At 41.8% G+C, this 25,523-nt stretch overlaps 1 protein-coding gene across 2 annotated transcripts in view; it reads right to left on the bottom strand.

Moving 5' to 3' along the window:
- ATF2 (activating transcription factor 2) overlaps nucleotides 1-25,523 on the bottom strand; it is an 87,761-nt gene that overhangs the window by 24,064 nt on the left and 38,174 nt on the right. For both annotated transcript variants that reach the window (XM_018572382.1, XM_018572388.1), the window contains exons 9-10: nucleotides 8,979-9,128; nucleotides 5,624-5,830 (exon numbers count right to left, since the gene is read on the bottom strand). In XM_018572382.1, the coding sequence (XP_018427884.1) occupies nucleotides 5,624-5,830; nucleotides 8,979-9,128 (357 nt within the window). The remainder of the gene's footprint in view (nucleotides 1-5,623; nucleotides 5,831-8,978; nucleotides 9,129-25,523) is intronic.

Here is a 25,523-nt window from a genome sequence, read left to right as displayed (position 1 = left end):
TGGGCCACGAGATGACTCCACGAGATGACTTCGTTGGGCCGCCTCGTGACTCCACGAGATGTTGAAAGGTGATGCGAGGAATCTGACACTGCACTGATGCCCTTCAGTTGTCTTGTACCATAAGAAAAATAGGAGGAAAAGAATAGGGTTTCTGGAGGGGTATAATAGACCATGCATATGGAAATATGTAAAAAGTGTCAAAATTTAACCAGTTGACATCCGCGGTGTTAAACCCCCTTCCCATCCAGGCCATTTTTCAGTATTCAGCGCTGCGGTACTTTGACTGACATTTATTCCGTCATGCAGCGCTGTACTTTAGGGGGCGCGCGCGCGAGCAGAAAAAAAATTGCCGTCTGGAGACGGCAACCCGCCAATGCTGCAGTGCCGTCCGTCCATTTTTTTTACTACGGGCGGACGGCAAGTGGTTAAACATACATATAAATAGATAAAAAATTAATTACAACACATGATTCATGCAATGCCTGAATTGTATCTATTTATATGTATGTTTAAATAAATGTTGACACTTTTTACATATTTCTATATGCATGGTCTATTATACCCCTCCAGAAACCCTATTCTTTTCCTCCTATTTTTCTTACTCTACGTATCATAGGGGGAGGGGTGCATTTAGGGTGCCTATAGTGAGGCAATCCACGGCCTGTTTTTTGAATTGTCTTGTACCAGTCTTGCCACTCACCGTTCTGCCCTAACACTGACTAGTCGCTGACGGCCACAATGTGTACGTTCAGACCCAGATTTTCGGCTGACAGTCCAGTCTTTAAACACTTTAACAACAGCTGCTCTTGAACATTTAACGAATTCTGCTGTTTTGCTGATACTCGCTCCATGGCTCCGCGCGCCAACAATCATCCCACGTTCAAAGGCTGTTAAATCGCGTTGTTTACCCGTATCTTCAGAAAAAAATCACTTCTACTGTCGTGGTAAACAACCTGCTTCCCTATTTATAATGGTCTGGCCCTCTAGCAACTTCAGCGCGAAATTATAGCTAATTTGCCTACACACGTCAGGTGGTCATAATAATCTGGCCACTCAGTGTATGTGTGTGTGTAATATATATGTATACACACACACACACACACACACACGTACACACTTCTTCAAATCATGTTCATGTATGAAAACGCCACTATTTAGAAACACAGACGACAGGCATATCAACTCAGCATTCTGATACTCCTATGGTTGAGTAACATTTCATTAAAGAAGAACTCTGGGGAAAATTAATATTAACCCTTGCAGTGGGGCTACTCCCACACTGCAAGGGCTACATGTTCATTTTGGTCTAGGGAGGAAAATAACAAAGTTATACCCACCTGATCCTTGGATCTGACCGGCTCTTAGGAGGTACCTGGAGCCTCTCTCCCCCTCTGCTGCTGTAGAGGTCTAGGGTCCCATAAATCATCACGTTCTATACGTGAGGTGAGTATAGCTAAGTATAACTTTGTTATTTTCCTCCCTAGTCCATAACGAAGGTAGCCCCACTGCAAGTTCTGCTTTAACATTTTTTTATAGCTTTTAAAAATAATTTTAATATTTTTTTTAAATATTAAAAAATATATATAACAGTATAAAATAATGGCCTTTTATATCTGCCTAGAGTGCGGCTTTTAATTCTAAAGCTGAACCCCAGGCAGATATGAAGCTCTGTAAGCAATACATCCTTAGGTGTTTTCTTTTGAATGCATCTTGAAAGCATTCTAAGAACCCTAATTATCAGCCTCTTGCAGTATCTGTACAGCAAAGCTCAGAGAGGGGGAGGGCAAAGCTGCAAAAGAGCCACTGAGGTGTGTGCAGTTCAATGAGAATATTGTCAGGAGTACAGGTCAAAGTGACAAGGAGAAGAGCTCATCAGTGTGCTGCTTCTCTATTCCATGACCAGTCACAAGTTAGGGAAGTGGAGCAGCAGAAAAAGATTAGACCACCTTCCCTGCCAGACAGCACTGTGATGGGTGGCAGAGCTGTGTAAACCTCAGGACTGGATTGACAGGATTACAAACCTTTTGGCAGTTAACACAGCTTTTAATTACTCTATGTATTCCATCTGTATATTTAGCTATTTACCGAGAGCTCAGCTAATACTAAGATTTTTGCATCTCACATGTAAAAACAAAAAAACATCAATGGAACATGGCTGGTTATTATGCAACTCATATTGTTGCATGACTCAGGTTCTCCTTTAATATTTTATAAGCAGTTATTTGGTTTTCTCTGTTAGCTGTCAAAACACTATGAGGGTTATTCACTTAGCTGTCGAAGGCAGCCGAGTGAATAACTGACCCGAAGTGAACACTGCTGCACAACGTTCGGCTATTCTCTCTGACTCAGTATTGCTGAGCCGTAGTGCAGAAGGAGTCCGACTAAGCCGATCCAACATCCGGCAGTTCATTCTCATAGGGGCCGAACGGCAGTGAGTGAATAGCCGAATGCCGCCGGCTTCAGGGGTAGCAAGCAGAATAGAAAAAGAACGAAAATATTTGAAAGAAAAGTAAAAAATAAATAAAGAATACTTTTTTAAAAAAGAACTCCGACCCAACCGCACGTGACTAGCTCCCACTGCATCATGTAGAATCTGACAGATGCCGGCAAAATATAAACAATTGGGAGGAGCTAGCGGTGACATCACCTCTAGCTCCGCCCAACTATTTCCTATTGGCTGGCAGTCTTCTAGCAGGTCCTGGGCAAAAAATAACAACTGGGCGGAGCCGGCGGCGATGTCACGGCCAGCTCCGCCCAGTTATTTTTTAATGACAGATCAGCGTCCCCAGGTAATTTGGGGATGCTGATCTGTCATTACAACTGGGCAGAGCAAGCCTGGCTCCACTCAGCTGTCATTTGTGTGAAGAAAGGTCGGCCCATCGGCCGACATTTCTCATTGCTTCGGGTGTCACTACGGCTTGGCTGGAGCATATGCCTTCGACACGGCCGAGCCGCCCGGCTGCTGTACAGGCTATTGTGAATAGCCCGTGCAGCAGCCCTTCGGTTACTCCTGTGGCCAAATTGAGCTGAAGGATCAGCCGAAGCTACGGCTGGATCCTTCGGCTCTATAGTGAATAACCCTCTTAATAATGATTGTGGTTGCAAATCCATGTTATAAAAAGAGAAAAAGACTTTTTAGTGAAACAAAGATGTCCTTGATTATAAATCTGGCTATCATAACTTTAGAATTGTTCAATTATATTTATCTGCATAAGAAACAATAGAATAAACGTGTGAATTATTCAAATAAAATTCATACAAAAACAAACAAATGGTTGTATTTCCCCTCTTTATATCCAAAAGTCTGTGATAACCTAGCAGCATGACGGCACAATGAATTCCATGAAATGATTAAAGCGTCAGTGTTTTATTGCATCCCTAAGAGGCATCTTTCTGTTTGCTTTCAGGATCGGAATATGTTTCATTTAATGAATGGAATAAACTACGCGGGTTTTAATTGCCTTAAAAAATCCTTTCAAGTACACTTGTCACTATCTGTGTGTGAAGATGTTGTTCCTTCCTTGGCAATGCCCCAAAATAAGTTGCAGCTGGTTATGGCTTGAATTAACATAATGATCCCCTATCAGAACTACGGCCTGGGGAACACAGAAGGCTACAAATACACATACAGCTGAAATGACAACTGTCATCAGCTCTGCCGTCTAATTGTGAGATTCATCATGGAAGGCATTTCATTAAACCGCACACCATTTATGTAATGCAAACTTTTGCAATAAAACTTTCAGTTCCCAAAATGTCACTAGATATCATTTCATTTGTTTTTTTTGTCTTCATTGTATCTGGTGATTTTACAACTAACCTTAAAAAAAGGGGTTTATTTTACAACAATACTATAGTACTCATACTAAAATTACAGAATATTCACATGTCCTTAGATTGTAAGCTCCTTGAGAGCAGGGACTGATGTGAATCTGCTCTATGTAAAGTGTTGCGTAAAAATTGTTGGTGCTCTACAAATACCAATAATAAATAAATAAATAAATATGTTGGTTTACATAAAAGGTTTGATCTATTTAAAGTTCATGTAGACCCATGTTCAAATCTTAGGCCCTATTCACACTTTGCGAATGGGGGCTGATAGCAAGAGTCTCACGTATTGCTCCATGAGATCAGCTGCGGGCAAGAGACACTGAACATGCACATGCTGCGATTACCTGTGGATGATTGCCACTGGACACAGAATTTTTGTACAACGCCTCCTGCCCACAGCTGATAGCATGAGTCTCACAGAGTGGTTCGTGAGACTCGTGTGATTGGCCCCATTTGCAAGTGTGAATACGGCCTCAATGTAAAGCTGTGATAGATTTTAAAAAAAGGGGTTGAAATACTTCCCTTTCTTGGCAAAATGTTGCTCCACTCACTCCAGTGCTGGTTATGTGGTCAAAATCTTAGACTTGATCAAATGATCTCTGTGGAAGAGGAGGATAGCCAGCCTAAACTTTTACCATCTATTTCAACAGAGGCAAGAGGCAAGCCGGAGCATTGTTTTCTCCAGGAAAGTATTTAAAGTGACATAAAAGTATAAATCCCCCGCCATGCTGCTGCTTCAAGGACTTACCCCTTAAATGCTGCCTCTTGATCTGATCATCTTCTTCCTTCCAGTAGTTTTCAGGAGTCCCTCCAGCGCTGGTGCCTCCGATCCAACTCTGACTGCTGTGTCTTCTGTGTCCCACAGAGTCTGTGTGCCTGCACGCTGCTGGGCTGCATGCATTGACTTACCCTGTGTCTCTCCAATTCTCCCGGCCGAAGATCTCAACTGCGCATGCGCACGCCCGAAAAATGTCAGATCTTCAGACGGGAGCGCGCGGCGGAGACACAGGTATGTTTTAACCTTTTTTTGTCTCTTTTAAAAAAAAAAATGTTTTTGCATATAATCTACTGCTTGCTAGCAGTAGTAGGGTTTAATTGTCCTTAAAGTCCTTTTACTGCTCATTTGGGTATCTCTCCCAACTAGTCTGCTAAAGTTCATCTTTAGACAAAATAATGAAGTACCCCACATTCCTCTCACCAATCCCACCTTCACCTATGCACATTAAAAAAAAGACCCTTTCTAAGCCCCTTAAACTTATCCAAATCCACCATCCTGTGACATTCCGCTATGCCTCTTCCGGGAGTGAAGACAGGTGATCGGCCACTGTAGTGCGGGTTCACTGATGACTGTTCTTGATGTTGGCTCTCATTGATAATTATAAACAGCAGCTTAGCAGAGTTGATTTAATTGTTGGAAAGGGATTTATATTTGGTTATTAGTCTTATTGTGTGTTTATTTTTCGAGTTTCTATTTATTTAGTCATTATTGGAGGTGGGATTAGGTGGCACGGAACTGGGGAATTTATTATTATTTATTATTATTATTTTGTTACAGATTGGAGTAAAATCTGGAAACTCGCAGGTCCTATGAGATAAAAAGATTGCTGGTTTATTGAAACAAGAAAGCCAATTACTTTACCTTATAAGAGCAATGAAAGTGTTATTCGAACACCATGGCTTCATTGTCCATCACAGCATAGCAAATATTAGTCATGGTCATCACACTGCATTCATGATATCATCTCATCATTGGGACTCTGCTGCCCGAAGCACTTGTATATAAGTCTGTTACCTGTAGCTGTACATTAAATGAACCTAGGTCTTCTGCTTTCTTCTCCAAGGACTGCACCCACACTTTCCTCTTCTGCCTACACCTAGAAGCAGCTGCACGGTTCCGTTCCAGAAATTTCCTCCTCTTCTCATCTGGGTCATCGCTTGCTGCTTTTCTCCGGCGCCCCCCTGTGCTTTGGGTTTGTGGTGCAGGGGGAGCTGGAGAGGCCTAGAAAAACAAGGGCAAAGTAGTTGATCTCTCGCTGATCTGTATCGAAAACTTATCCAAAGAGCAAACTGACTGAGACGCTGCAAAGAGAGAAGGAAACTTTAAACAAGTTCTACAACAGCTGGTGAAGTAATCTCCCAGAACAGCCTTCTGTTCAGTAAACGCAGAGGAAGTACACGGAACAGAAGTATAAAATCGCTCTTTCATTGCTGAAAAGCAGCATGTGCCATTTCAGACACCATAAAGCAACAATAACACATACGAATCACAATTGTTTCAATACATCTGAACAACATGTACTGCAACTACTTAAAAACATAATTTAGAAGCCCTCAAAGGAAATACAATATCCTTATATTCAGCTAGCAATTAAAACTCAGGTGTTAAAGGGAAGTATAGTCTTTTCAAGTATTTCTTAGATATATAGGTAAAGTGATAGAGATCCAATTGAGGCACATAATCTTATATGTGTGTATTGAACTTTTAGAGCTCAACTCATACTCAACAAATACAAGAGGCAGGTGTTGTCCTACTTGAATCTTGGTATGCTTTGTGTATTTCTTCCAGATCTGTGCAGTAATCCAGCATGAAACAACTCCTTCACTTTGCGTCTCTGAAGGAGTTTCCTGTAATATAGACTGGACACTGTAGCACTTATTCCTTGTGCAGGGTGACTGGTCTTATACCCATCCCTCTGTAGTGTTCTACAGGCCACCTGTATTGGGAGGTCCTGCTGGGTGCCACCCACAGCTCTGCTTTTTGCACAGGCTGTGCAGCTCAGTGATGATGTCACCACTACTGTTACAAGGTAATAACTGGGTTCACAAAGCCATTTTGGTGCACATAGAGTGGAGGTAAAGTCTTTGATTCTTTAAAAGGAGAACTATGAGGCGAGTCCTTTTCACTCATCCTCATAGTTCTAGCCAACCTGTGACAATGAAACTGTCACAGGTCGGCTCAGTAGATCGGGAAGTGAGCGAACACATACCGTCGTGTGTATTAAAATTTGCGCATTTTTGTGCACATGTACGTTCGCACAATTTTTTCTCGTGAAAACACATGCTGAATTCAAATCACTATGTGTGAATTGAGCTTTACTGCTGCTCTAGAGGCTAATCTACAAAAGTCTTCATTTTTAATACAATATCAAAAATATAGAAGCATGCAAAATTGGTAATGTCACATAAAAAAAATTGCTATAGAAAATGACAGATGTTAGCTGAAATAGATCTCCGCTACTAAATTGACATGAGATGATCAGTAGGAGGCAGTGAAATCTAATGCTCAGGTTTTTTTTTTTTTTACTAGTTAAACCCTACCCACAAAATTCCAGAAGAAGGAAAAAAAATAGTGGATATTTGAAAAATGAAAAACATAGATTTGCATCTTAAAGTCATGCTAAATATATTGTTTAATATTACTTTGTCATTTTGGTATGGCAAATTTTAAAAGGAACAAGAAGCATGATACAAATTTTCTTTCTTTCTTTCCATTTCTACATTCCTGACTCACATTAATATTCTTTTCTTGATTTAATAATAAAAACCCTCCCAGAACTATCCTGTCGGTCCTTTCTATCTCTAATACTCATTAAACACAACAAATCAGAGCAAAGTACAATAAGTATTAAAAAAAAGGTGGAGAGTCCGGGGGGGGGTCAAAATGTGAAATATGATTAGGAAAACATTGCACAGCAAACATGTAAGAATGTGAAATTGATTTAAGAAATGTTTAATAAATGTAACAATAACTCGCTAATAAAAGTCAATGAAAACAGACATTATTCCACCATTAATCTGTATGACTGAACAAGCTGGTCTAAGAGGCTACTGATCCTATAATACAGGGGTGGGCAAATCATTTTTTTCGAGGGGCCACATGAGAAACCGGGATGGCTTTGGAGGGCCAAACTGATTAATGCATGGTACCGTGCAATACACTGACTGTGTGTTACAGTGCAGCAGGTACATTGCCATTCATTTGAATGGCACCCTAAACGCACTTCCTGCCTGCAATGCGATTGACGGCACTACAACGCGCGGTACAGCATTACTGTGCGTTACAAGCATTCGCAGCACTGTAACGCCCGATAGGTGAGTTGCATGGTACCGTGCATTAATTTAATGCCACAGCATAGGTATGAACGGGCCCTGAATGAAGCATTATTGTCCCCACACTGTTCCCACATAATCTGATAATTAGTATGTAGCATACAGTGAGTGGCCAGTTTATTATGACCACCTGACGTTTGTAGGCAAATTAGCTATAATTGGCTATAATTTCGCGCTGAAGTTGCTGGAGGGCCAGACCATTATAAATAGGGAAGCAGGTTGTTTACCACGACAGTAGAAGTGATTTTCTGAAGATATGGGTAAACAATGCGATTTAACAGCCTTTGAACGTGGGATGATTGTTGGTGCGAGCCATGGAGCGAGTATCAGCAAAACAGCAGAATTTGTTACATTTTCAAGAGGGGATCATTGTTAAAGTGTTTAAAGACTGGACTGCCAGCCGAAAATCTGGGTCTGAACGTGTGAATTGTGGCCGTCAGCGACTAGTCAATGTTAGGGCAGAACGGAGAGGGGCAAGACTGGTACAAGACAACAGAAGGGCAACAGTGCAGTGTCTCAGATTCCTCGCATCACCTTTCAACATCTCGTGGAGTCATGAGGCGGCCCAACAAAGTCGTCTTGTGGAGTCATCTCGTGGCCCAACGTAGTACTGATGGGGTGGTCATAATAATCTGGCCACTCAGTGTATACCATTTTTATCTTATTTTGTGTTTTTACAGGCCATAGGCGGGAGCTGCAGAAGTGGATGGAGGAGGACGTTGGTAATGCTGGGGGAGGAACACATTTGTCACTTGTTTTTAGAACAGCTCAGCAGTCCTAGCAACCAAGGACTGAAGAGAAATGCGGTCTGGACATGGACCAATCGCCGACTTGCGCTGGGCTATTACTTGCAGTGGATGTACTGGCCTTGGAGAGTGGTGCATCCACTATCAGCCGGCCACAACAAAGTGCAGGTCGGCAGGCCGCACATACACAGAGGGCCAGATGTGGCCCAAGGGCTGTAAAATGCCCAGGTCTGCCATAATACATACACCATACCGTATCATAACACTCTATTCTTGTACCAAGCCTCTTACCGGTGTTTCAGTAGTGGATGTGGCAGGCTGCTGTAGTGACTGTGGATGGGATTCTTCTGCCTGAATTTTTGCTACTCCGCTGCTCTGTCCCTTGGTGGTTTCACCATTCGTTACCTGAGGATGCTGCTGGGTTAAAGCAGCTTTTAATCTCTGAAGAAAAAAAAATTGATAACCATTGTAACCAAAATCAAATCATATTTTACCGGCCAAATTTCAATCAAACTCAAATCAAATAAGAACTTCTTGGAGGGGCACAATATTTTTTCCCTCTGCCAGTAAAATACAAGAATCTGTCTGCCACTAATACAAAGACTGATCAATTCCAACATGTGTGTCACTAAAGTTCTCTGCAATCGTGAGATAGCTGGAAGATCGTTCTTTAGAACTCTATGAACACAAATGATTGTATGGACCAGAACTGCATATGTATACAGTGTGCTAGCCTTATTTTAGAACAACAATAATGACTGACTGGGACAATAGCGAGTACAGATGGCTCAAAAAAGTGATTTTATCAAATGATATCAGAATGATGCTTCCAGGTACAGAAAATATATGTGCATATTATATAAGAATATTTATTACCTTACAATGGAAAGATAAAGCTGAGAAATTATCCTATATACAGTATGACAGAAAGCAGCCAAAACATTCCAGCTCTATAGATCCATTTTTGAGCTCCAACATTGCCCATTGCCCTCCTGAAGATAGCTGCTATGCACATACATTAGACATATACATACACCTTCATGTATTCTCTACTGAAGGGGGAAACCCAAAGAGGGGCTCCAGGTGGCACCGGAAATGGAAGTTGACACCTCATGTTGTCATTAGCCAGCTACAGCTAGTTTATCTTAAGCAATTATATTAAGCCAAAATTGAATTTTCTTTGACATTTGTTTTTCTTCAAGTGTGCATTATAATCCTTGTCCTTGTTAACTTTATTTCATTTTCAGAAAAGTATTCAGGAAATAAACTTGAAAATACTCAGCAAATGGACCAAGCACAGGTCCATGAGGGCATGCACTTAAAACAGTCAATATTTGTACATGGAAAATATGTACAACATTCATACTGTGCTGATGTCAAGGTTTAAGAAAGGCCAGGAACATCTTTTCAACCATAAGCCAGAGGTCTTCTGTTATTAAGACTAGACACTCTCACTAGAGATATGGGGTTATTTCTCTGTGACCTTTCTCTCATTATTTCTATTAGCTGACATAAAGGTTTTTCGACTTAGGAAGATGCATTAATCTTCTAAATGGTCATTAAGTTCAAGTTATGCTAGTACAGGTACTTGTACAATGAACAAGTTCCTACAGGATCTCTAATGTCCATCATACAATGGCAATTAGGGCAACCACATCCTTCTACAATACCAGAACTTGAAGGCCAAGTGAATAATTGCTGCTGTTCTACAGAACTGCAATACACACAGACGATCACTATACACTATCTCCTACATTTATTACATGCAGCTGTTCTAAGCTTTTTAAGGACCTGCAGAGCTGCTGATGGCCCCATAGAAATTACAACAGCAATGTAAATGTTATATCTATGAAGATTAGTACATTATATTATGGAAAGATCCATTATATAGCAAACCTAAGATATGAAAATAAATCCCTGTTTGTCTCAACTGTTCATTCTGTCCTCGGTATTTAGGAGAGGATTGCAGCCCCAGGTGATGCTATGGTCAAGACAGAAGGCAATGTAGGCAAGGCCAGTTCAACCAAGGCAGAAGAGCACCTGTCTGGGAGGGTGCAGGAGGAGGGAAAAAGAAGATGACACAGCTGACCCCCACTCCTCCTGCTCTCTTAAGTTGGCCATACACTACACATTTCATCCGGTTCTAGATGAACTAGCTGATTAAAGGAGGCAGTCTGAATATTTTCAAACAAATAGAGCCGGCAGCCAATGAGCTGGGATTCCTTGATCCACGCTCCTAAGCATTGAAGGAGGAATCTGTTCTATTTTTTGTCGTTCAGCCCCCAGGTTGAGCAAAAAAAAATAGAACAGTCTATGGCCAGCTTTAGTATAATCTGCAGAGCTAGGCTGTCAAGTTTGAAAGTTGGGTCCCATGCTATGACACTGGCTCCTATTTGTATTTTTACAATAATTTTAGTTGCAGTCTGTATGAATGCTCTATTATCATTCTCGTCGGGAGGTGAAAGGGATGGGGCGGCACACTTTGGCTTCGTTGCCCTGGATGCTAGAAGACCTAGCTATTTTCTAGGTGCTGACAGCACAGCCTTCAGGTGTCTATCAAGGGGCATGTCAGATTAGTGGGTGGGCACTAATGATATTTTTTTATCCAAATAAGCGTACGTGCTAGCTGCAACGGCTCCCAATCAATACATGAAGGCTGTGTGGAGGAAGTGTACAGGTGTACTTGCTAGCAGCAGCGGCTCCTGCTGGGAGCTGCTGTCAATCAATGCAGCAGGGCTGGGTGGAGGTGTGACTGACAAACTGATTATAGCAGATATAGGCACGCCGTGCATTATCATGGCACCCTGGATCTCCAAAGAGGAAGCACAGAGAAGTAAATTGACTACACCAGCACAGATCTGCTTCGTGCTTCCTGTGGTCAAAATGAAAAAAAAGGCAGAAAGGGAGCCAACAGGATCACCAGATATTTCTGATTTCAAATTGAAGCTCTAAAGCACCAGCAGGCTACATTAAAAAAACAAACAAACAAAACAGACATATTGTCAGGGACCCAGAGGGGCCGTTCCTCACCAGGCTCGCCGGCATCGGGCACGGGCTCCTCCTCCTGGCAGGGCATCTGGTGCTGGGATCGCCAGTGCGCATTCACGAGGCGAGTGCACGCGTAGCTCCTCACCCTTGAGAAAGTCCATTGGACGAAACGCATAGGGGAGGAGCTACACGCTGACGCTAGTGTATGGAGTGGAGGAGACAGAGCTGAGCTCGTACAAGCCGATTTTATGTTTTTACAGCGCTGAAAAACCCTTTTAAATGTAAGTGTTCTGATTTTTATGAATAAACTATCATCTAGCAGTTTTACACTATGTGTGATCTTGGTTTTCTATTTTGAGTGGATAAGAGAGAGTTGGGAGAGACATCGAGCAGATTCATCATTTTCAGGTGTTGGTGATTCAGTGGAGAGGGAGGCATCGGACACCAGAGAATTTTGCAGAGCGTTTGAAGACCACTGGGTGGTCAGAATTATCTGGTGAGTGTGCTAGTGTTTGTGCACTTGGAGGTGGATCACTGGTGATTAATTGACGAGGAATTGAAGCACAGAAGTCACGAGTGATTGTGGAACTTTATATGCAATGATTATTTGACTGACTGATGCAAAGAAAGTGAACACAAGGATTTCTTTACATTTATTTTTGATCATATCAATTTTGGGAATATTTTCATATGGACTATATATAAGTTGGAGTGGACATTTTGTATAATTGTCACTTATGACAATTATATGCACTTATTGTTTTCGTCCCTGCCAAGGGGTTCCACTCCCGGCCCAGTTATCCAGCCTGACATGTATATACATTATGTAATATTATTTTGTAGGGTAACATACACTTTAAATGTTACGGTCTGGATGTTAAGAATATGCAGAATAGCCAGGCTACCTTCTGGTGCCACTATGGTTCCTGGATTAGAGTGGTCCAATTCTTGTGTCCCAGTGGCCAGCAGAATTAGTCACATCTGATGGTGACTACTGGGAGACTACTAAGCCCCACATGGCTTAGAGACCATGCTTACTTTTCTGACCATGTTTCATGTTATACCCATATTTAGGGTGTAACGTGAAACAAGGTCAGATCACAAACCCCCCACCTACCCCCACACTTACCTGTTTGAATTCAATGCGGCTGTGCATTTCTCCACCCATACAGCTGTGTCACCTATTCCCAGATCATTTGACAGGATCTGTGAATGGAGAAACTACATGTTCCATCAGCCTATGCAGCAGAGGGACGTGTTCTCAATGGAATACAAGTGCGGTGATGTCATCGCACTTGTAGTCCATTCATTCTTCCTCCAATCTGTGTTACTGAATGTCCATACCGAGGTAGGAAAATGGATGGGAGGAAGACTCTGCAGGAGCCAGAGCATTATACCCGCAATCTACTGATCATGCTTTACTGGCTTCGGGACTTGTTCACACCATGTCCGGGTCATGTCCAGACCAGAACAGTTTGTTCTCAGACCAAAAAAAGCATCCCAATGTAACCCCATGGCATTTCTGGGCTCTATTCACACCAGAGAGAGGAGAAGAGGTTCATTAAGCCTTTGCACCATTTAAACAACCTAACACAGAGATGATCTGTGGTTTTTGAGCAAAATAGAAATAAATATCTGGATAATATACATACAAGGCAGTCTAAAATACATAAATACCATTATTGTGAAGAATGACTGCAGACTAAGACAGCAATCTCATGCAAGGCAAGCAGAGCCATGATATCTCATCATCTCCTCATGTGCCCAGAACACACAGCATATACCGTATGGTCTCACAGACATGGGCAATATGTCACAGTCTCACACAGTTTAAACTAACTGATTAGGTGTGACTTAGCACTGTAGGGCAAAAACAAGGATACTGTTTATTCCCCTCTAGATTTGTTAAATGAAATAAATGTACACAATGAGATTTGCTTAATCTTTACACCCCTCTAGAGCAATATGTTGCTGGTACTATTGGGAACAGTTGAGGGTTAATGGCGCTTACCAAACTGTATGTACAGTTTAATACAAAACAAAAAGCTGCCAGGAGAGAACAATGGCTACATTAGTCTAAAGAATGGCACTTTTTTCATTCTCAATTTACAAAATTATACTGCCACAAAACACATCTGTCGGGACTAACATAAATCAGCATGACGCAAATACATAAAAGCTTGTATAAGTGAACTGTACACAGAGAACATACAGCTCTGCCCAATCAGTAGAGAGCTATGATAGCATTAAGAAGATCTAAGTAAGGGATAATTGTAGAATTATAGCTACAAAAATAATAGGTTATTTAACGTACCAGTAAAAAAAACATTTTTTTGGGAGTACAGGACAGGACAGGCAGATTCTGAGATGTAATATGCAGATATCATCAGGTGATTGGACACTGGCCAGAGCTGTGAGAACCCTCAGATAACCCCACTCCAGAAAATCCTCAGTATTTTATTGCTTTTGGACGTCTTAGTCGTCTCTGAATTGCCCGTGTCCTGTACTTGTAAGATCAAGAAAACAGGATTTTTGACTTAACCGTAAAATCAGTTTCTTGGAGTAAAGTATAGAATGCCGCAATGCAGAGTAGGTAGCGTGGGATCCCCAAGCACGTAGTCTAGGGGCACCACAGTATTCACCAGAGCTCCTGATGGCGTAGATGGTTTTTGCTGTATGCTGAACCCAGGTCGTGACCCCTAGGTTCACCCTACTCAGCCAATGGTGGACAACAGTCATCAACAAACAAGGCCAAAGGTGAGGGCAGGCTGTGGACGAGGAATACCAGGAGACAAAGCTGAAGGTCAGGACAGCCAACAGACACGGACACCCAGAGACAAGCCAAAGGTCAGAAGGGGCAGTGGACGATGATTACTAGGAACAAATCCCACGTCGGTACATGGAACAGCAATGAAAACAGCACATTTGACAGTGCACAGGGGCTCAGCAACTAGCTAGGAAAAGCATTGGTCAGGCAGCGAGCTGTGGGCTGCACCAAATTTAAATAAGGTGAGCAATAGGAAGGATTGGCCACAAACTGGCAATACTCATTGGCTGAGAAGCTGCATAGCAATCAGCAGGTGACATCAGGCAACATCTAAAGCTGCCAGACCAGTGCAAGAGCAAGGTAGCAACCACCACATGTAATGCAACTACAAGTAAAAGAACAGCCAGCTGCAGATCTGTAAAACACCAGTTTGTAGTAATAGGTCAGCTGCGACGTTAATTTGTGACAGTACTGACACCTTGCTATAATATGCACATTACATGCGTTTTTCAGGCACTCCCATCAAAGTCTATGGGACCAAAAGTGCCAGATTCTGCATAAAAAAAAGGAGCTCATGTACTTTTTAAAGCTACAAGTGTTAAGAAACATATGCGCTGGTGTGAACGGGCACTATTGAGAATAATAGGATTCTTCATATTAAGTGTTGTTGCGTTTCAGAAAACACGCCGCAAAACACTCAGGTGTGAATGGGGCAACAGATGGAACCACAGGACACAGAGGGGCATTAGGTATCTGACACTCCCAGAAGTGTTGGCTTCTGAGGGTTTTTCAAGTAGGATAATGCTTGAGGACAACGGAGCAAAAAGTCACCATAAGTAGCTGAATTGTTTTCATATATCTTTTCAAACTTTGTCATAAAGATCTCCTTACAGGAATTCCTGGTTCCACCCCACCACACCTATCACAAGGATGTTTCATATATTTTATTGTGCAAGGAATGAGCAGGATTAGTTCGCTGAATTCTCAGTGGCTGGGGGGAGAACAAACCCTGGAATTTTAGCAGAGACATCCCATTTAAGCTGGGTATACACTGGTAGATTTTTGGACAAACTTTCATACCAAAAATTTTGTAAGAACATTCAATGATGGCATCAGAAACGTGATAAACGTTGTTCGAAATTTCATTCTATTTTGCCATTCAATTTTGGAATAAATTACGTTTCCAGAACCAAAACCACATTCACTGTTATAATTTCCTTCGTTTGACAAAAAATGTCCATCCTGCTCCTTCGATTTCTACTGCTGCAAAAGCAATAATTGACCTGAGCCCACTAACTACTAGAACTTTGCACAAAGGTTCATAAACAACATTTTGCAAACTAAATTTTACCAGCTTTTCAGAGCCTCCAGAGAAACAATAGAAGCCAGAAGGTAATTCAACCAGCGAGCATCCACCCAGAACAGAAACATCGGTTCCAGGAGGTCTCGGGAGCCTTTATTTGTACCGCCCTCAGTGTATGCATGTTGTAGAAATATGACACTATTAAAGAATATAGCACGAACTCTCTTTTTCCATTCACGTATATCCACCCAGACTTCTGTTAGTTGTGTATTTTGTACCCTTGAAAACAATCCCCTCAGACATCTGTCAAAATTTGGTAGGAATAGGTCGCTCCATCATCAGCTTCCAGAAACCAGGTACTAGTCTCTAGGAAGAACTTATGAAAAAGTCAGATCCATATTTCATATCTGTCACAAAAGCTCATCAGAGTAATAACCCTCCTTCTCCTGGGTGTTATCCGACCATCTGCTGCTCTATTACTTATCTTTATTTTGCAACTAATTAACAGCATAATCTTCTAAATTCAGCAAGTTAATTATCATTATTGTGGTCTTTGCAGCATCATCAGTCCTCATGAAGTCTTGTCTCTCCTCCCCCAGAGGACACGGGGAAATGAAGTAGGCTTGGAAAGGGTCTGTTTAGAGGGGGGCTCATTAGGTGCTTGCTGATGAGCTTGGCATGCAGAGAGGCAGGTCAGGAGAATTCTGCTGAACACAAGGTTCCATGCCGGGCTCAACCAAGTTAATGTAGCTTTCTGAATAGTTGCCAGCCTGCCCTCTGTCAGCTCTCAATAGAAACCTCCCGCAGTAAACCTACTGGCTTCATACCGTGCAGAAAGATAACTCACAGTTTGTCACAAAAGCCTTTACATGGCGGATCCCACCGGGTAGAACTTGCTTTAATGTTCTCTTGATTGTGCTTCCCTCCCCTCCAGCTCTTTCATTTAGTTTAACTAGAGCACTCCAATATAAAAGTAGAGACGTGTTATGAAACGCATGAGCCAAGAAGGGACACATGCAGAACTGCTGAAATGCCCTGTAGTTACATGGATGCTCTTAGGAGTAATGATAAAAAAAAATTATAATAAGCCCATGAACAGCATTTAATGAAAAGTTAATTGACGTAAAACTGGTATTTCACAGATATCACCCACTGGCTACTTTTATATACTTCTACGAGTCCAGCTGCAAGCTCACATTGCCAGAGTTCCTGGCTTTGACCTCTTTTTAGCCACTGTGAAGCCAGGGAGTCTCACTTCTATTGATATATTCTCCATAATGTTAAATAATTTACAAATTCATCAGCAAAACCTAGAATTTCTAGTAAATGCCACGGCAGCTGGGTATAGAGATTTCTCCAGGAATCTAAAAGGTGATTCAGCACCCGGACTTTTGCCCAAAATCATAATCAGTTTTGGGTGGATGGGGCAGGGGGGCCAGGGGGTGGTTTAATGTTAACATCAGAACATCATGCCAAGCCACTACATGAAACAAGTGCAAGTAGTAGTTCAGTTTTACTCTGCCAAACATTGGAAAAACAACACATCTTTTCTATGCGTACTCGTCATAGACATGTGGGCAATATAGGAATCTTTTACTCAGGAAAAGTGATCATATTTACGGGTGGAAATAAAAATGATTATTTTAAAATAACACCCGCTTTTTGTTATTAGAAATGGGGAGGCTGGGAAACTGCTGATCAGCTTTACAAACACATTGGAATTCCTTTGAAATTTACGTTCCGGATTGCCAAGGTTGAGAAATGGTTGCAAACTGATGACTGGGTTGTGTTTGTTTTGCATTTGGGCATGTTAGCAATGGGTCAGTTTCAAGATGATTAAAAGGTAAACCTGCAATATCAATACCCTTAATAAGCTCACAGGTGTCAGTACATATTTTGGGGCATTTGTATGAGCCCCTAGAAAACTCAAAAACTGAGCTGCTCTGGTGAGGATTCTCAACTTTGGCCCACTCCTAACATGCCTCCCTTATGGTCAGGGGCATCCTATCACTCAGAAAAGGGAAAGGGTGGGCCACAGCTTGATTTTGACCTTTTGTAAAGCATACTGTATCTAAAGCTTACAACTAAAAGTTTATATATTGCAACTCAACAGTCCTTAGATGAGGTGGCTGCATTCATTTTTTTTTTCATGGTCCGCTCACATCAGCAAACTGCGCTGACTGCACAGCTGCTGGTGTGCGACGGCAGATACTGTTTTTGATGGGCCGTTTAGCCTTTTTTATTGTGTACTGTTTACCCTATTTTATTTTTTTAATAGAACTTTATTGAAATGTCATATGTGACACCAATGCATCTGGTGTGAACAGGCCCTCTGGCTTTTCCCCCTTATTTTTCCTTGAAAACTCCTGCTCCTTCATGGTTACATTTTTTCTCCACTGTATTTATGTAGGGAACCATGGTTGCCACTTAGAATGGATTTCAAACATGTCTGCTTTTGTTCATCCTAATTAATTTGGGACTAATGGGAAGAGTAGCTTAAGGAACAAAGATAAGATTGTTTCTGTTCAGCTTTTATGAACTGACAAGGACACTGGCAAGAGGAACAAGTATTTTCTGTACTTGCTGAAAATGTTCTTGAAAAAGAAACCTAATGTAGCCACCACAACTAAGGACTGGTAAAATGCAATATATTATTTTTTTTCAGTGGGGGGTTACACTTTAATAATTTACATACCAGTGAGTGCCTGGTTTTAGAACCCCTCAGGCCATGTGTGTTAAAGCCTCAAGATATGCGCATACACTATTAAATGTCTGTTTAAAAATCCTCCTATGTGCTTAATAAGTATACTGGCAGGACAGGTTTACTTTAAAGAAAATGAATCGCCATTTGTAAGAATCTAAATCTCCACTATAAATTGATGTAACAGTGCAGCCTTCTCTTTCAGGATTATCTAATAGTGCTGTTTTTAGTTATTCTCTCCCTGTTAGGGCAGCAATATCTCTGTTTTAGGCTGTAAGGCCCCTTCATAGTCTGACCCCGATCCTGGAAGAAGATAAACTCTCAATTAGCAACTCCTTTAATTGTACTCTATGTCAGGGCATAGGGCAGCCTCTGTGGGGTATTCCAGCCTGAAAACTCTGCCTGCACTGGGGGACAATACAGGTGAATCAAAAATCAGATAATCCCTGTGAGGTAAGTCTGCACTATTTTAACAGTTCAAGTATGGAAATTCAGTTAATTACAAAATGGCTGTTAGTGAATGTCTCCCTTTAACTTCCCCATTAATGCAAGATCAGTAGATTTAATTTGCACAAAATGTACTGTACAGCTAGGCAGTAGAGAAACTTACTTCCTCATTCAGCTTCCTACCGTGTTTCCCCGAAAATAAGACACTGTCTTATACTTTTTTGGGCTCAAAAAAACATACTAGGTCTTATTTTCGGGGTAGGTCTTATTTTTTTTTTAATGTACAACAATCCAAAGTTAATGCAAATCCAAATGAAATAATCCAAAATGGCAAAGTTAAGAATATGGTGATCAGGGCAATCAGGGGTGCCGTACCTTTCCAAGAGCAATTTGGTAACCAATCGCTGGCCAGAATGAGAGAAGCGCACTTTCACTATCGATTCCTCACAGACGGAGTGCATTTGGTATCACTCCGCCTGTGACAGGAGCCGGCGCTATAGAGGAGGCATCGCCTTATGCGGCTCTACTCCCTCCGCTGCCGCTTCACTTCCTCTAGCGCTTGTTTCATTGGCACCGCTGATTCTCTCCTGCGGCTCTTCAAGTTCCCCCTTATGCAACCACCGGCCCTGGGAAAGGTCACAACTAGGTCTTATTTTCGGGGTAGGTCTTGTATTTTAGCAATTCCCAAAAATAGTACTAGGTCTTATTTTCGGGGTAGGTCTTATTTTAGGGGAAACAGGGTATGTCACCTCTCTACCTCCAGCCTGGTCACTGGACGCTAAATCAACATCATCACCTCTGAGCCAAGAAGCTATATATCACCACTTTTACTCAGACTGAACATTGAAGCAGTACGTCACATGTATTCACAGGTTTATTGCCTGTAAACTGAATGACTGCAAGTTTGGTCACCAGTATGCATATGTCCAGGGGCTGACTGGCAACTTTTAGCCCAGGGGGCAAGTACAACCCAGAGGCCCATGGTGCAGCGACCTAGCCCCCCTCCCGCTCTGCCTCTCCCTCCGCCCCCACCTGCCACTTTTACCATCCATGTAATGGTATTGTGAATGCTTGGGTGATGTGAGGACTCACTATGAAGTCCATGAAAGGGGCGACTGGCTGGGGGATGGCACTCTGCTCCTGCTGGGCTCCCTACATGGTCCTGGCCTAAATCCGCTGCATTTCCGGTACTTAGGCACTCTCGACCACTGTAGGCCACTTCTGGGTAGTTCAAGTATGGAAATTCAGTTAATTACAAAATGGCTGTTAGTGAATGTCTCCCTTTAACTTCCCCATTAATGCAAGATCAGTAGATTTAATTTGCACAAAATGTACTGTACAGCTAGGCAGTAGAGAAACTTACTTCCTCATTCAGCTTCCTACCGTGTTTCCCCGAAAATAAGACACTGTCTTATACTTTTTTGGGCTCAAAAAAACATACTAGGTCTTATTTTCGGGGTAGGTCTTATTTTTTTTTTAATGTACAACAATCCAAAGTTAATGCAAATCCAAATGAAATAATCCAAAATGGCAAAGTTAAGAATATGGTGATCAGGGCAATCAGGGGTGCCGTACCTTTCCAAGAGCAATTTGGTAACCAATCGCTGGCCAGAATGAGAGAAGCGCACTTTCACTATCGATTCCTCACAGACGGAGTGCATTTGGTATCACTCCGCCTGTGACAGGAGCCGGCGCTATAGAGGAGGCATCGCCTTATGCGGCTCTACTCCCTCCGCTGCCGCTTCACTTCCTCTAGCGCTTGTTTCATTGGCACCGCTGATTCTCTCCTGCGGCTCTTCAAGTTCCCCCTTATGCAACCACCGGCCCTGGGAAAGGTCACAACTAGGTCTTATTTTCGGGGTAGGTCTTGTATTTTAGCAATTCCCAAAAATAGTACTAGGTCTTATTTTCGGGGTAGGTCTTATTTTAGGGGAAACAGGGTATGTCACCTCTCTACCTCCAGCCTGGTCACTGGACGCTAAATCAACATCATCACCTCTGAGCCAAGAAGCTATATATCACCACTTTTACTCAGACTGAACATTGAAGCAGTACGTCACATGTATTCACAGGTTTATTGCCTGTAAACTGAATGACTGCAAGTTTGGTCACCAGTATGCATATGTCCAGGGGCTGACTGGCAACTTTTAGCCCAGGGGGCAAGTACAACCCAGAGGCCCATGGTGCAGCGACTGTCCAAAACCTGGCCATAGAAATGGCAATTTTCAGCCAATTTAATCCAATTTTAACCAGGTTTTGAACGTATTGTCAAACAGAGCAGGGGCCATCAGTTGCATCGATGCCATCAGTTAAGCAGCACTTTGAGATGTTTCTGAGATCATTCAGAATAGACTGGTGTATTTGACCTGCAGTTGACCTCCTCCTGACCTGCATTTTACCTGCTTCAAGGGTGCATGACATTGCTATAGACTTTCATGGTAATACAAAGCCTGTTTGAAGTGAATAAAGGCCAGTTGACAAGGGCCCTAAGGCAAGGTTTCTCAACCCGGGTTCTGCAAGGGGCCCCTTCGCCATTGCAGAAGATTTATATCTGCCCAACAGCGCTTTAACTTTTCCCCAGTAGCCACCATCAGAGAGGACGCTTGGAGTGACATTATCAGAGAGACGGAACTATATATTGCTGTCACCATTGCCACCAACTGCTACCCAGAGCTCTTTCATGTGTGGACTGGGCTCCCAGCCCAGTCAGCCTATGTGGCCCCTAGTGCATGTACAGTGGGAGACCCCCTCCTATCCGGACCCTGAATAGCTCCATGCATCTTTTCTGCAAAAGAAAGCCGAGGAGGAGGGTTGGAGGAGGGTGTAAATCCACAGCCCCAGGTAGCCTTATCTGATGGACCACCTGCCAGTGTATGGCTGACCCTAAACACCAATGCAAAAGGTAAAGTTTTAACATGAACACCAATGCAAAGTTTACGTTTTTCTCTGAGCACCAATTCAAATTTAAAACCATTCCCTAAACACCAATACAAAATTAAATGTTCACACAACACCAATGCAAATTTGAAGACTTGCAATGAGCGTCCAATGCAGAGTCAGTTTCTCAATAAGCAAACATGAAAGGTTAGCATTACCACTGAGCACCCATGTTCAAATTCAGTATATTCAGTCATTTGGTATGCAATACTGTTTTATATTTTATTAATGTTTGACATATCTACAAATATATTGCTATATCTACAACTCACTGATCACACTAATGTACCATGAGCTGTAGATGAGAAAATTATTTCATGGGTTCCCCATGATCTTACAGTGTTTACAAGGGTTCCTCGAAGATAAAAAGGTTGAGATAGGCGGCCCTAAGGTATTTTGTAACCAACTGTTTTGTCTGTATTTAAAATTACCGAGACCAATGAGTTCCTAATGGAATGTATAGTAGTTTTATACATAGATGTTTTACTATGGAGGGGACTAATATATATATATTAGGCAATTTTATATCCAGCCAGCAGGTGGAACCTTAGGCTCTCTTTGACATGTTTTCCTTTATCTTGTTAACAGAGCTCAGTAGACCAAGCTAATTGATCTTCCTCCCGCCACCCGTATAAGGTTTCAATCAGACAGAATGAGGCTGAAGGCAAGGAACTTCTTTTTTTTGCCAGTAAAAAGGTGGTTTTATCTCTTTCAACATTCAGTATCACCTATGGTGTCTATATGCCTTGAGGGAAATCTATGCAAAAAAAGGTATGCCAGAATGATCATTATTTTCAAGTGATTGTTATTTTCAGCTTTCGTTGCATAAATTAGTAGGCATTCTTCCAAACAACACATGCATTATAGCTTAGTAAATTGAGCCTAATACAGTTGATAAAAAGATATAGGGTGCTTAAATTGGGGAGGTTTTATATGATGACATGGCGTTTGTTTGGCCATATTGGTCATTCTACTTATATAGTGATGTTGTAAAAATCAGCACAGCCCACACATAGCCCAGTTATTGACAGATTCGATCTGCAATCATCTAATGTGCTGTATAGTTAGAATGGGTACATGCACCTTTAGAGCATGATGTTCAGGTATGACTGCAGGAATGAGATCTGCGATCAGGTGAGGATTTTAGAGTGATCACAATGATTCAGTTATCCGCATCCATTATCTCCTGTGCTTTGGGAATTGTGACTGACAACATCAAAATGAAAGCTCAGCAAAAGCCAGCTGATGTAGGGTCAGCATGCATAATACATATTCATATTTTCCCTTGAAACATCCCTTCTCATGTCACCATCATAGAACACACTGAGCTATGTCAATTTATACCTCAGGTGGCCAAGCATTAGTTACCATGGTTACTCATTTGCATTACATATGGCCAAAGGAATAAACTGTGCTACAGTTCCGTCTTTTGCAGTTTTTCCCTAGTCAGCAGGATGCTGAAAATATAAATAAATATTACAAAATAATTATGATTTACAAGCAACGACTCTCAAAATGTGCTAAGGCGAACAGGATTACTCGTTTTATAAGTGCATTTACATTATGACACCAGGGGGCACTGCGACAGCTTATGGAACCCTATAGGATTCGAATAAAGCTTTAACAACAAATTCTGTACGAGGCTGATCCCTTTAAATGTAATTTTGCTGCATTAAAGTGGTAGCCAACCCAAAAATGATATTGTTGAGAATATAGACAAAAAGTCTTGGAGCAAGTAGAGCGCAAATCTTTTTTATATATAGATATATATCTATATATATATACACACACACATATACATACATAAATAAAAAGGGCCAAGTATTAAAGCCCAATTGAACCCTCCTATTATACAGTAATGCAGTCAGGCTGCATATAATGTAATTAATAGGCCCCATTTTACCAGATAAGTGCTGCAGCAAGGGTTAAGAACCCTGTTCTGGCAACTCTCACAGATAAGCAGCAGCTCTGCTTAGGGGGGCCACAGAAGAGCTTGTGTGTGAGAGCTGCGGTCCAACTTTACTATCTACTGGCAGCACAGGGTTGTTTAACCCTTGCTGCACCACTTGGCTAATAATAAAAGAGGCATATTATTACTGCATATGCAATCTGACTGCATTACAGTAATACATTAAAAAAGGGTTCATATGGGCTTTAAACAAGATTGCAAAATGAATAACACTATGTGGCTGATGTGTACACATTCTTACCAGCATACAACTGGACAAATGTCGTACGCATTGCATTCCACCACTGGATGGAGCCAGGGAGCATAGGATTTCCCTTTGCTCCTTGGTTTTATCTAGTGGCAAGGATGCTGTACAAATGGCATTCTCCCAGCTATACGTTGAGCTGAACGTTCATACATCATCCCATCAGTAAACACAACAAAAGCTGCCCATATACCTATATGAAGCAGACTGAAACAGAAATCAAAAACGTTGTCCTTGTGTCCTACAGAAAATGATAGGTAATGCAAAATGCTTCGGTTGTCACCAGAACAGGACAAGAGGGGAAATCTCCCAAGGGGGACCCTGTTCCTGCGACAAATGTCTAAGGAGATTTCCTCTTACTTCCTGTTGTGTTTCTGGGAAAAAAGGGAAATCCCTTTGACAGGGCTCAGACAAGAAAAATACCTGACACGGATTCTAGCTATTCCCTACTGTAAGCAAAACTAAAACAAAAATGTTTTACCATTACATTTCAACAGTTATTGAATAAAAATTTGCATCAAAAATTACTTTATATGGTACATTCCAGGCAAAATTGAAAATTAAGTCTAGAACTGCATACAGGAAGCACAGCCAGACGGCTCAGTCCTTCAGTGTTAGATCCAGGCATCGTGAAACATCTGTGCATTGACGTGTGCTGGGAAAAAATAGTTCAGGTGTGTTGAAAGGTTGGTTGTGGTGCATTAGCAGCCCATTCATTTTAAATGTGCGTGTGGTACCTACTGCAAAGGTCTGGATCTGGCCTTATAAATTAACCTGTCATGAGATAAGTATGGGGGCTGCAACTGTTGTCCTTCTCAAAAATGCTAGTTTTTTGGCTGTCCCTGGCTTGAAGATGTTCAGTGTCTCTGTCCTGGAATGCCGCCAGTTGAATATGAGTGACAATATGCTGCTCATGTTGTGTCAGTGACAAGAAAGCACCAAAGCCAGAGGATCAGCTCAATAGCCAGGTAGTAATACGTTTCAGAGGCACATCAGTAAGGGCAGTCCCCACAAATCTCTTATCAAGACACAATCCAATCAACCAGGAATGAGTAAAGCTTGCCATACATTATGCTAATTTTGGCTGGTTCCTCATGAAGCGTCCAAAACTCACTAGCATTCCATGATCGGCAGATTGAAGGAGCCGGTTGGAAAACTTTTGAACGAATGGTGCTTGAAGCCACTCATCTATATAATACAAATACAAAGACAGCGAGGTATTCATTCTCATAAGCGTTGATGGAAGAATCTGTTCTATTTTCTTTGGTTCAGCCATTGGGTTGAACGAAAAGAATAGAACAGTGTATAGCAAGCTTAGATTCTAAATAGACACAAGTGCCAACAGGCTATGATTAGCGATGATTCTTATGTGCGACTTTTAATGACTTCTTAATGACTCCACAGACGTTGGAGCCACCTCCGGTGTGGATATCTCACTAATGAAGCTCCTCAGGATTATAAAGGCTAAAAGGTCATCAAA

This window comes from Nanorana parkeri, unplaced genomic scaffold, assembly GCF_000935625.1.
Source record: "Nanorana parkeri isolate BGI_ZX_2015 unplaced genomic scaffold, ASM93562v1 scaffold44, whole genome shotgun sequence".
NCBI lineage: Eukaryota > Metazoa > Chordata > Amphibia > Anura > Dicroglossidae > Nanorana > Nanorana parkeri.
Note: the sequence above shows the minus strand (reverse complement) of the source record. Positions and strands in the feature narration are given on the sequence as shown.